The sequence below is a fragment of the Monopterus albus genome, unplaced genomic scaffold, assembly GCF_001952655.1.
Source record: "Monopterus albus unplaced genomic scaffold, M_albus_1.0 scaffold458.1, whole genome shotgun sequence".
NCBI lineage: Eukaryota > Metazoa > Chordata > Actinopteri > Synbranchiformes > Synbranchidae > Monopterus > Monopterus albus.
Genome location: NW_018128338.1, coordinates 229,419 through 242,459, shown reverse-complemented (window position 1 = coordinate 242,459; position 13,041 = coordinate 229,419). Strand labels below are relative to the sequence as shown.

General features: G+C 43.6%; 2 protein-coding genes across 8 annotated transcripts in view; one reads left to right on the top strand and one right to left on the bottom strand.

Annotated features, from left to right (window-relative positions):
- Positions 1-3,748, top strand: part of LOC109952403 (adhesion G protein-coupled receptor L1-like) — a 26,857-nt gene extending 23,109 nt beyond the window's left edge. For 4 of the 6 annotated variants that reach the window (XM_020587465.1, XM_020587463.1, XM_020587464.1 and 1 more), the window contains 2 exons: positions 482-505; positions 846-3,748. In XM_020587465.1, the coding sequence (XP_020443121.1) occupies positions 482-505; positions 846-2,815 (1,994 nt within the window). In that variant the 3' untranslated portion in view covers positions 2,816-3,748. The remainder of the gene's footprint in view (positions 1-481; positions 506-845) is intronic. The other 2 variants (XM_020587466.1, XM_020587468.1) reach the window with 2 other exon arrangements.
- LOC109952405 (phospholipid phosphatase 3-like) overlaps positions 1-13,041 on the bottom strand; it is a 16,967-nt gene extending 3,926 nt beyond the window's left edge. Inside the window, exons 1-6 of one of the 2 annotated variants that reach the window (XR_002273752.1) lie at positions 12,544-13,041; positions 9,260-9,417; positions 8,853-9,139; positions 8,715-8,772; positions 7,220-7,396; positions 6,967-7,125 (exon numbers count right to left, since the gene is read on the bottom strand). Coding sequence is in view for 1 of the 2 variants with exons in the window: in XM_020587469.1 (XP_020443125.1) it covers positions 7,027-7,125; positions 7,220-7,396; positions 8,715-8,772; positions 8,853-9,139; positions 9,260-9,417; positions 12,544-12,757 (993 nt within the window). In the remaining variant the exon portion in view is untranslated. Of the gene's footprint in view, positions 1-6,549; positions 7,126-7,219; positions 7,397-8,714; positions 8,773-8,852; positions 9,140-9,259; positions 9,418-12,543 lie in introns of those variants that run through there. The other variant, XM_020587469.1, reaches the window with a different exon arrangement.

Genomic DNA, 13,041 nt, shown 5'->3' with positions numbered 1-13,041 from the left:
TTTAAAAAGGCAATGATGATCTCTCAACAGATATTCATTTATATTCCTTCATGCCAGCAACAGCTGCAGCCGCAGGCTTTATGTTTTTTGGTTGTCCTTACATCCAGCCCATTGTTATGAACACAATACATGTTCTCAGGAACGCCTTGACAGAATTTCTTCAAATTTGTCACAAATGTCCACTTGAACTCAAGGATGAACTGATTAGATTTTGGTGGTCAAAGGTCAAGGTCACAGTGACCTCACATCTGTCCCCTTCCTGTGAATCTTTATTATGTGAATTTTCATAAGTGTTCTAAGACTTTTACACAGCACAGCTTGTCAAGTTTCTGCTCCTGTGCAATATGAACGTTTGGAATTAAAAACTGTTTTTGTTTTTGCCAGTGTGTCATTTTGTTTGTAGTTTTTAAGTTTGAATTGTTTGTCTTTTAAATGTTTTTGACACTTTCCTTCTCTGTCTCCTTTTCTTAATGTGGACCAGTAGGAACCTTCAGAAACAAGCCGAGTATGAGCTTTTTTATTGTACTATGAATCACTGAGCGCTACCTCTTCCTCGTGCTGTATGCTTCAGTTCATAGATTGCCTGTGCAATATTTGCACACAGTAACTATGCATAGACCATGAAGGCATAATATACATCTTCTCCATGGGATTACACACCAAACATTTTGTCAAGGAAAGTTGATAATACCCAGATTTTCATGGAAAAACCATGCTGTCAAGTAGGCACAGGAACACTTAACTCTCCCCATTCATTCATAAATTCATTCATTCATCTCTTCATGTAAATCTTTGATTGTATCCCTGTCTTTCTCTAACTGGCATCCTCCTGTTTCTCCCAACAGAGGGTGGTGTGTCCCAGAGCCAGGAGTCCTGCGGGTTGGACAGTGTTTGTCTCAATGGAGGCTACACCCCCAACACCTTCACTCTGCATGGGCTGGGCACTACACCCGGGTCCCGAGCTGGAGTGGTGGGCAGCGCCGACCTTCTAAGGGAGGGAGCAGTTGGGATAGGAGGGGATGACATCTCCCCAGCCCTCCTCACCCCCCACGGGGCTGCAGATCTGGGCAGCGGTGCTGGAATGCGTCGCAACCTGTCTGATGCAGCTGCACTGGAGAAGATGATCATCTCAGAGCTGGTGCAGAGCAACCTGAGACCCTCTGTCCCCATGCCTGTTCCTCCAGAGCGCTACGGAAGCCTGGCAAGGCCTCACCTGCATGACAGGGCGGCTCTCACTCACACTGCCACTTTAACTCGACATGCACAGCCAACCCAAGAGGGTTGGGCTGCCACCATGCAGCCAAACACGCGCCACAATGCACAAGAGGGCTGGTCACATACAAGGCACCTCACACAAGACGCTGAGACACATTCTACATCATGTGAACAAGACCACGCCACAACGCCACGCTTACAAGATGGCTGGTCACACTCACATGTTTCTGGAGATTCAGAGTCCCGTGACCTACTTAAAGACGGGGACAGGTCGCAGCTGCAAGGCACTCTGGGTCGCCGCGGGCTTCAGGACAGGCAGCAAGCACGTCCCCCTGATGTTCAGGCCCGGCTCTACTCCACCCTCAGCCGCACCCCTGGTACTCTGTCTCGCCACCATGGCACAGTGGAGTCAAGTGGAGGGGCGGACAGAGAGAGAGAGAGAGACAGGGAGAGAGACCGAGATCGTTACCGGGACAGGCCCCTCCCACCTCCTCCTCCCCCTCCCCCACAGGAGTCTGAGCCACTGCTGATGAAACAGAGGGAGGCAGGAGTAGAGACATGGAGAGGCGGCCAGGACAGAGAGAAGGATGAGACATTTCTCTTAAAAAGAGATCCAATGATGGACGGATGGAGGGGAGCGGCTGAGAGAGGGAGGGATGAGTCTTTTACCTCTCAGAAGAGAGATGGCGAGATGGACGAATGGAGAGGTGGCATGGATAGAGGGAGGGAAGAACCTCATCTCCTGGACAAGAGAGATGGAAGAATGGACGTGTGGCGAGGAGGGGGAGAGACAGAGCAAGAAGAGACTTTTATAACTCAAAAGAAAGATTTTGGGATTGATGGATGGAGAGGTGGGATGGAGAGAGAGAAGGAAGAGTCCTTGTTTTTAAAAGAAAGAGAAGGATGGAGAGGAGGAATTGAACGAGACAATGACAAACAGAAGGATAGAGCACTGGATGTGTGGAGAGGAGGGATGGATATAGACAGGGAGGAGTCTTTCCTGTTTGACAGCAAAGATGGAGGCCTAGATGGGAGGAAAAGAGGGAAAGATAGAGGGTCCCTTCGGTATCATGCCGAACGAGAGGATTCTGACAGCTTCACTTTGCCTTTGACTCCTGATCTTGACCTTGACCACGACTCTTCACCAATCTACGCCAGAGATTCAAACCCCTCCCCCCTGTACCCTGGAGACCGCCGCTCGCCACCACTGAGTATATTCCCCCGAAGCTCTCCCCCAACAAATATTTTTGCTCCACGAGACACCAACTCACCAACCAACAATCTCTATTCTCGCCACTCGCCCCAGGTGTACAGCCGAAGCAGCTCCCCTCCTCGTTTCTACACCCGCACCTCCCCTCCGACGCTGTCTTACCCGGACAGCAGCCCTGAAGGTTTAGAAGAGGTCAGCCCCACTGGCCAGCCCCAGCGGCCCGCCCTGGAACTGCCCTACAGCCTGGGGCGACCCCCACTGGGCCCACGACCCAACCACTTGCAGACCTTCTACCAGCCGCCGCCGGCATCCAATGGAGAGGCAGCATACACAGCAGAGCCCACCTCTGAGGGAGATGATGGACAGATGCAGCGCGTGACGAGCCTGTGACTAGGGCGGTGGTGATCGGGGCATAGAAACCAGGGAGGAGAAGGAAGATGGTGATAACAACAACATAAAACAATGCTCAAACTGATGGAAATGATGATGATTAAGATGCTAAAGAGGATAATGATGATGATTATGATTGTAATGATGATGACAGTGATGGCTCCTCCCTGCTTCTATCTCCCGATCACCACGAGACTCCCCCTTTCCATGTTTTGTTACTTTTCTATGACTGTGATCCATTTATAACTTTTCCTCTTCCGCTCCCTCTCCTCTCGTTTCCTGAAACCCTGCTGTGTCTTCCCACCTCATCTGTGCTTATATCCTTATTGGCCTATCATCTAAGTTTCTATTGGATCATCGCCTGGGTGTTGCCCCTCCCTGTAACAAGCAAACAGTGTGTCCAAGAAGCACTTGTGTGTTGCCAAAAAAATCATTTCAAAGACCATGTGCATGACTTTATAGTGGATTTACAAGGCTACATACTGTAGGAGGAAAGCGCTGAAATGTGTGTGAGCGTACATGCGAGTGTGTGTGAAGCTTGAAGAGCATGCGTGTGTGCAAGGGTGTGCTGTGTGTGTGCGTGTATATACATCATTCTTGTATAATTAATGTATTACAGTGAAGCATTTTATCACTATCAACCGGGGGGCCTCTTACACACATCCCGTTCTACTGGTTTTCAACTCTTGACCAGTCTCATTTCAAAACCGAAACTTCCACCCGCCTCCCCTCTACCTGCCACTAACTGCTGGTGATGGGACTCGCTGCCATGGAGTTTGTCACAGCAACTGAACTGTTGACTCCAGAGCCAGAGATCATATAAAACCTCTGAACTTTTCTGCAACCCCCTGAGATCCTTGTACATACCGACCTCAAGTGTTCTGATTGTCTTGTATTGCTATTGAAGTTCAAGTAAACATGTGAATAATGTCAGTGTTTCTGTCGTTGTGTTTGTCTGGATGTACAGAGGGACGCAGGCTGTGAGGAAAATTACACGTATACAGTAGAAAAGGTTGGAGAAGAGATTCTGAAGAAGGGTAACTGAAAATAACTAAATTAAACAGCAGCCAGAGTGATAACAATCCTGTGGTAAAATATTACTATTTACATAAACTCAATTACCATACTTCAAGTACTTGTACTTTACTCAAGTATTCTTCCATTTCTGAGGCAGGTATTGTACGTTTTACACCACTACATTTACTTGACAGCTACAGTTACAGTTCACACAACCCCCAGTAGTTTTAAAAATCCATGTTACACATTAAATGACCCAACAGTATATAATGTGATTACAACTAGATCTGTACTTCCTCCACTTCTGTTGATAAAAGAAAAGGATCATTTTAAATGGAATGGGTCCCTAAATAGCTTTGGCATCCTTAGAAAAGAAAAGCATGAGCACTGAAAAACAGTAAAGGTTCAGAGTATTAAACATAAGACAGGACCAAAAAAAAAGTAGTCCACACATTTATTGAATTATTAAAGCTATGGTTAATACATTATTCAGTTGAACTGCAGCTGTGTGAATGTAAATTACAGGTAATAAATATGACTAAAGCTGTTTGCCTGCTTAAGGTATTTGCTTAAAACTTCATTTATTCATACAACCCCAAATCAGAAAAAGCTGAGACAGTATGTAGAACCAAAACTGAAAATAGTGATTTATAAATCATCTGTGTCCTGTATTACACTGAAAACAATTCAGCAGCACATTATCTGATGTGATACCTCATCAATTTTATTTTTTGTTCAAATGGTCAACACAATCCAAAAAGCATTGTATTTATTTACCACGGTGTGATGTTGCTGTTCCTTTTCAGAACACTTACGATATTTAAGGACTGGGGACACCAAGTGATTAAATGTGTCAGGTGTCATTTTGTTCCATTCTTCCAGCAAACAAGTCTTAACGTGCACAACATTCCTGGGCCGTCGTTGACGAAATTTGTGTTCCAAAATGCGCCACACATTCTCTACTGGGGACAGGTCGGGGCTGCAGGCAGGCCAGTCCAACACTCACACCCTTTTCCTCCACAGCCAGGCCTTGGTAATGTGCAGTATGAGGTTTAGCATTGTCTAGTTGAAATATGCATGGGCGTCCCTGGAAAAGATGTCGTGTTGAAGGTAGCATATGTTGCTCCAACATCTCTCTGTACTTTTCAGCATTAATGGAGCCACCTCAGAAGTGTAAGTTACCTTTGCCAAGGGCATTGACACAACCCCAGACCATGACAGACCCTGGCTGTTGGACTTGTTGCTGGTAACAGTCTGGATGGTCCTTTTTGTCTTTGATCTGGAGCACACGGCGTCCATTCCTTCCAAAAAAGACCTGAAACACTGATTCGTCTGACCACAGTACACATTTCCACTGTGTGATGGTCCATCCCAGATGCCTCCGAGCCCAGAACAGCTGGACACTGTTGACATAGGGCTTCCTTTTGGCACAGTTTGATTTATGTTCTTCACCGTGGAGGGCGACATATCCAAATCCCTTCCTATCTTTCTTTGATGAACATTGTTTTTAAACATTTCAGTAATTTTCTCATGCATGTGTTGGCAAAATGAGTGTTCATTTTGAACAATGAATAAAATTTACGAGGTATTGCATCAAATAATGGGCTGCTGTATTGTTTTCACTGTAACACAGGACACAGATGAATTACACGTCACCATTATCAGTTTAAATTTAGATTTTACACACAGCCATAACTTTTTCTGATTTGATGTTGTATTTACTCTACAGTTTATATGAAAAATAGATCAAATGGCTGTGAGTAATGTGAAATGTCCACTGTAGTGATAAACTCACAGAAAATAATCACTCTGCAGTTCCCTCAGCTGTATAGAGTACTTTAGCATCTTTCAGCTCATGTTTTGGTTTTACTGCCTGCAGTTTAAATAGTTGGGTTTTGTCTCGTTGCATCCATCAAATATGCTTCTAGTAGCTGCTCTGCATGCTAACCCACTGCACGCTGGCTGCTCACTTTGTATATAAAGACCAAAACAAAAGAATGAATACTGGGTGCACATTCATCGGGTGACCAAAAGCTCATCTGCAAAGAAGTGAATATTTTGATCTGTCTGATGGTCAACTGGTGATAAGGCTTCTGTTATGAATTTCAGGAAATACAATAATAATCAATTACACACTAACATTTTTTTAAAATGTCAAAATGTGTGTGCATGAGTCCTGCTTTAGTAAAAGCTCACAAGCTGAGCTAAAAACGACACATTTTTAAAAAATAAAATCACTTTCATCTTTAATGCTCTGTGTGCACTTGGACTGGTAAGTAACCTATAGCAGCAGTGTACTGTTCTGTCATGGATTACATCACAGCACATTTGTGCTCTTTGTGCTTTACTTCAACACGTTTACATTCACTGTGTTTATGTGAAACAGCAGCTACAACGCATATCACAACTATGCATAAAACATATTACATCCTATGCTGGGGTGCATCCCGATGATTGCCTTCTCCTCCTTATTTATACCACTGACAGACGCTCAAGTTTTGCTGGAACATTAACAGAGTAACGCAGACTGTACATGTTGGTAGAATGCTACCCTGACAGACACTGTGCGTTTTGGCTTGACTCTACCACACTACCTACGCGCTACGCTCATTTACACTACACTACATATCCAAGTACCGTACTTTCCCATGTTATGTTCTTTTGATACTTTGTGTTCTCTTTATTTACCTGCTACCGTCATGTTTTTCCCCCTAGCACCTGGGTCTGCAAACTTGAGTCCCACCTCAGTCCTCCCTCACCCTCCTGGTGAGGGGGGCTACCATAACACTATGTGGGCTACCAAACCCTTACATAGTGGTAATTAATAACACTAACATGGAAATCTAAAAGTGCATTTACAGTATCATTTAAGTTGTTTAACAAAGTTACTTTGTTTAACAAAGTTATTTTAGGTAACGTCTAGCACTGCACTGGCAGCTCTGTATTCAGTCTCATCAGCACAGGTAAGTATGATGAAAAGTTGAGCACTCAAGCTGATCACACAACACTTGAGCAATATATAGTAGTTTCAGCACCCTCTCTCTTACTGTCTTTCTCTGAAGCTCTACTCTCTCTCTAGACACTCTGTCTGAATACTGAGGTATGTGGTTTGACTTCACAGGAAATGGTCTCACATTCTTCAGATCTCTTGTCTGTCCAAACCAGTTGCTACACACAGATAGTGGAGAGGAGGTTTAGCAGACAGTATGGTGGGGTGACAGGGGGGTGTCCAACATGTCAGTAGGAGACAGAGCTGACCTGGAGGTTTTAAACATGGATGAAATGTGGAAGGCCTGAAAACACAAAAGACAAAACATACCCATTTTAAGACTCATAACACAAGGACATTCACTGGTGCACAAAAACAAGCAGAACTGTTATACTGACCACCCAGTAAGCAGTGAGGGCCCCCTGTATGTAGCCTGTTAGCACGTCAGACGGGTGGTGCCTGTAGTCTGAAATACGGGTCAGACCTGTGTAGACTGCCAGCAGAACCAGGAAAAACTGCAGCACAGGCCTCAGCAGCCTCGCCCCGTGCCACGTCAATCGCGCCTGCAGGTAAAACTGACAAAAACACAAAATGTTATTTAGTGCATAGAACAATATGGCCACCATCACAGCCTTTATTTCTTATTTTGCCCATTATAATAAATGTATTTCACCCTGTAGTAGCTAAGCAACTCCATGTTTTCTGATCTTCTCAGGCTGCTTGCATGTGCTCTGCTGCTATGACTCACGGTTTCTAACACAAATACACAAATCACTAATGCCTGTCACTGGCAAGTACTTAAATATGGCTTTTTTGTAGAACTGACAGTAGGCTAAATGCATTAAGATGTAAATATAAACAGAGGTATGACAAATTAATGGATGAATGAATAAGTGCAGAGATATGCATATGTAAAATATGTATGCATCCACACAGGACAATAGGGATCACTGAACAGTTTGATGAGAATGTCAATCATATGCTGTGCTCTTCACAGTCACCGAATCTCACTCTAATTAAATACCAACATATGTAGGAGTACGTTTTGGATGAACGGCCTTTATCCCTGCAGTAGACAGAGACTTGGAGCACTGAACCTGGAGGAGGCTCATGCTGGACTAACGTACTAAGATGCTCTATGTTTATTTTAACATGAATGTGTTACCCATCTATATGAAGGGCAAGACTTCCCTCCGGATTCATGAGATTGGGTACAGTATATCAAATATGTACTAATAAAGGGATTCATCCACCTTCTGATATCATTTATTATTATGTAAATAAAGATGAACCATCTTGTTGGTTGTCGGTAAATCATTAAGTCTTTCTTCTTCCTTCTCATTAACTGTGGTAGAGTACTATACAGCATGAGGAAGGGTAACAATTTGAGCAAGTAATCAAAAACAAGCAAGCAAAGATTGCATACATGCACACACACATGTAGCATGCACACATTCACATTTGAAAAGCTGGCATATACAAACAGGATTTCACACACACATACAGCATACACAGTATATACAGCAGTAGCTTACATATACAAACATGCAGACACACACACACACACACACACACACTCATACAGTAGAGGAGAGCAGTGAGGCAATGAGGCGAGGTCACACTCCTCCCACAGCAGAACAAAGCTGTCTCTGTTTGTCCGTTTTCTCCTGATGCTCTTTCTTCTTCCCCTTTCATTCTCTTGCTTTTTGCTGCAACCTGGGCTGATGATGGATCCCTGTTTCATTCAGGCTCACTTAACAGTTTACAGTGCGATGGTAATTGGAAATTAGAGACAGTGAATTGGGTTTGCTGGTGTTTGTGTTTGTGTGTGTATGTGTATGAGATAGAATGTGTGAAAAAGAGACTGACAGATTGGTTGGCAGAGATACTCACTGCTAAATAGAGCATTGTGTACATCGCAAAGGAAGCATGGCCAGAGAAGAAGGATTTCCTAAAAAACAGAGGAGTATTCAGAATCACACAGAGCAAAAGTACAACTCATAGCACAAATACATGAGCACGCACACACACCTGGCCTCCTCCTCTAACTGGTGGTCAGGCTGGTGGCAGTTCACTGTTGCAACATAGGTTCCTGGCGTGCAGTTAAGTGATGCATATGTGACACCGCACACAGACAGGAAGTGCGGTCGCAGCCGGCCCACACTCAGCTTGGCCATATTGGTCAGTGACTGGCAAACACAGCAGCCAAATAGGAAACAGCCAAGCTCCTTGTACAGACAAGACACATACTGGTTCCTGATGAAGGCCTTGGAGCTGACGCCTCGAAAACGCACCCGGTAACACTCCCCAAGGGCGATCTGGAGGTGAACACATGCAGTAACTACCATATTACATTCTCCTCATCCTCCTCATGAGCTGGGACATGGAGTACAGTTAATACTACTGTGACAAAGATGATGAGGATGATAGGTACTCACAGCGAGACCGGTGATGATAATGCCTCCAGTAATGAGTAACTCATCTGGTATGGCCTCCCTGTGCAGGTAGGGGTAGGTGATACTGGGGTCTCCACATATGAAGCCCCTTCTGTAAGGACTCACTGCCTTCAGCTCACACACAAAGAAAGGGATGGAAGCTGCAGGGGTGGAGGAGACAGAGAGAGATGAAAGGAATTAGATGAGGAAAGATAGAATTTGATATCACAGCATCCCCCAGTGGGAGCATCCTGTAGATGTTCCTTCTCTTGTGCCCTTATAACACCCAATGTTTCGTACCAAACTCAAAACAATCCTTGCTATATTTTACTTTGAGGAAACAAACATTTTTTCTACAAAATGAATTTTAACCATGCTAAAGGTTTGGCTCTGCAGATGGCCATGTCAGTCATTTGGGTGCTTAGTGGCTCCACCACTGTGGTCCAGACTGAAATATCTCAATACCTGCCACATAACTTTGCACAGACATTCATGGTCCCTTGAGAAAAAAATCCAAATAATTTTGATGATACCTTGATCTTTCCTGTAGTGCCACCATGAGGTTGACATCTGTGGTGTTGAGTAAACATGAACTTCAGCAAGTTAAGCCTGTGATTGTGGTCATGTTAGCATTTAGCTCAAGTTATTGCTGTGACTAAGAACAGAGCCACTAGCGTGGCTGTTAATTATCATTTACATTCAACAAAAGAAACCACACTGTAGATATCAAAACATAAATGAGAAAAATCTTTGTCCAAATAAAATACATCCATAAAGTGGCAAAATTGTGATTTAGATCTGACAAAAGAAGAGATACGCAACAATTTCAGTTGGTATTAAAAAAGCACTGAGGTTAGATGCCGAGCACTGGTGGCAGATATGACAACCTTGACTCATCCTGTCACACACCAAGAGACACACTAAGTATCCTATCACAGATGGAAGAATAAAATCTAATCTTACAAAGAAAGAGAAGAGGTAATCACAGAATTTCAAGGCTATAATAAAACTGACATCAGGGGATTGAGGAAGGGAGAAAAGGTCAAACAAGGAATAGTTTTACTGGAAGAAAATAGTAGGAACCCAGATTTTTTCTCTGGAGAACCCAACTAGTTAGACAAGCATTAGGAATGTGAGGGTCACAACACCGCTGCACTGGGACCAAAGAGGTCTACAGAAGCAACAGCAAAAAGTCCCCATTTCCTGACTGAACACAGACTGAATCCGCTGAGCCTGGAAATACAAGAGTAAAACAGGCACAAATCAACAGAGAACCAGTGTGGGCACTGCATGTGGGTGTGTGCATTTCTGTGGATGTGGAGAGAAAGGGTTGTTGTTTGTGATTTCAGTTCAGCTCTTTCCTACACAACAAAGAGCGAATGCAGCAGCAGTCCGGTGCCAGAACCAGCCTCACACTGTTTCTGTTTGTCAATTCCCTCTCTCTCTCTCCCTCCACTCTCTCTACTGTGTCTGTGCAGGCATGCAAGACTGAAAAGGAGAGAGACTTCTTGCAGGGCTACCTCCCTTCTGCACAAATCCAATCTGTTTTTAATGCAGACTGCCTCCCAGTCCAGCTTTTTCCAATTAGTGAACATTATATAACTACCCTCCTGTCATGTACAGTATAGGGAACATGGGAGGGAGGGTCAACAATTACAGTCATGGGCCAGCACACGCACACGCTGTGCTCATGGATCGTGCATTTATTTATTTATACCAAATACAATTCCCCCTGGTCCGACTCTACCCTCGGAACTGGAGGTTGTCATGGAAACTGTAGAATTCCCTGGGCAATGCACGAAGCAGCTGGCACGGGGAGCTCGAGAGCGCGCCTGAGCAGAAAAAAGATGGCCAAGGATATGTGTAAATGGAAAGAGTCAGCACTTGAAAAGTTTCTTTCTTTCTCCCTTCCTTTTCCTGTTGTTGTTTTCTTTCTTTGCTTACAAGCCTGGTGTTAATTTGCTGCACACACCTGATGTTTGAACATAGCTAGTGACTGGCATTGCTGATTAAATAAAAAGGGATGGAAGCAAAGCAGAACAGAACTCGGCATAGATGAGGTTAACCCACCAGTGTCTGCTTTAACAGGCAGGAATAGAGGGTTTAACCTGTAGGCTACAATGTTAAAATGAACAGGTTCAATTATTTTATTATTGATTCAGTTACTGAAGTCACTGACAGTTAGCCTGCCAATTGCTCTCAATTAATTCCTTTTTATTTTTAGAATTTTGGGGGGATTGTAAGAAAATAGTAAAAAAATGTCCATCACGATCTCGTGACACCTACAGTGATGGTGTATATGAGACTGCATATTTTGTCACTTGAACATTTGAACGCTAAATAGTGTATATTAAGTTTATCACACAAGACAATGAGAGGCAGCAAATCCTCAGACCTGATCACAAGGTGGAGCCAGAGAATATTTGGCTTGTATGTCCTTAAAAAAATCCCTAATTTGATTATTCAGCATGACCTACTTTGTAAAGGTAAATCATCATAAATAGCCCTTCAGCAAATTATTGCAAGTATTTGCATGGTCTACATAAATGCATACTAACACTGCACGTTGCAACATTGTATTGGTGGACAAAACAACTAAAACCCCTTACAATGTAATGCATTCCAGTGTAAACACCACATGATCTTAGCATAACATTAACACACACCAGATAATTATAAATACTGTCGTATTAATAGCACTGCTATTTTAGTGGAATGCCTGATATTATACAGGTGTTTGCAATGTTCACTTATACTTTATATATTAGTATGACATTGATGTATTGAGCAGCAGTGGCGGAAGAAGTACTTAGATCCATTACTTAAGTAAAAGTAGCAATACAACAGTGTAAAAATACTCTATTACAAGTAAATGTCCAGCATTAAAAATGTGACTTAAGTAAAAGTACAAAAATATTAGCATCAAAACATAAGGTGGGGTGAGGGGTTGGGGGGTGGGGAGGTTAGTTTTAACTAGCCTATATGCATTTAATTTGAATTCCTACTGGGTAGCTTGTGAATTCTCCACCAGAGATCTATAAAGTCTTACGACTGTAATTTTTGTATTGATCTGGTTCTGAAAAGTAACTAGTAACTAAAGTTTTAAAATAAATGTAAGGGGGTAAAAAGCACAATACTTGTCTCTAAAATGTAGTGAAGTTTAAGTATGAAGTAGCACAAAATGAAAACACCTTAGTACAGATACCTCAAAATTGTACTTAGGTACAGTACTTGAGTAAATGTACCTTCCACCACTGTGGAGTGGGCTACTCTATTTGTATTTTTACCCAGGAAGAGGCAGAGGAGGTCTAACCCGACCAGAAGTCTCCTTTTGGATAAAGCAGGTCCAGTCATCTCGATCAGCTTCCTCCCAGTGCCGTTCTCCAGCCCCATCCCTGCTGCTGCTGCGGCCAGGCAGCTTTTGTTATCCGCCAGTTTGAGCTTAAGGTCCGCGCTGGATACAGGCACACAGGCGCTCTGAGCCCCAAATTGATCCAACATGACGACTGGCTTCGGGTCAACAAGTTCTTGGCATCAGAAACTTGGGAGCGCCCGTGAACTACTCGTGTGCAGAGCTGCGGAGAGACTGAGCAAATCCGCAAGTTGCCAGAGTATTTAATATGTTCCCGCAACACGTGTCGTTTAACTGTCAACTCACAGTGGGTTTCATACATATTTTAATTGCATCATCGAAGCTTTAGGACTCGCCCAGACTGGCAGAAAGGTTCCCGTCACCTGGAAGATATGTTCCACGGTGGGGCGCAAAAATCCAGACTGTTGCGAAA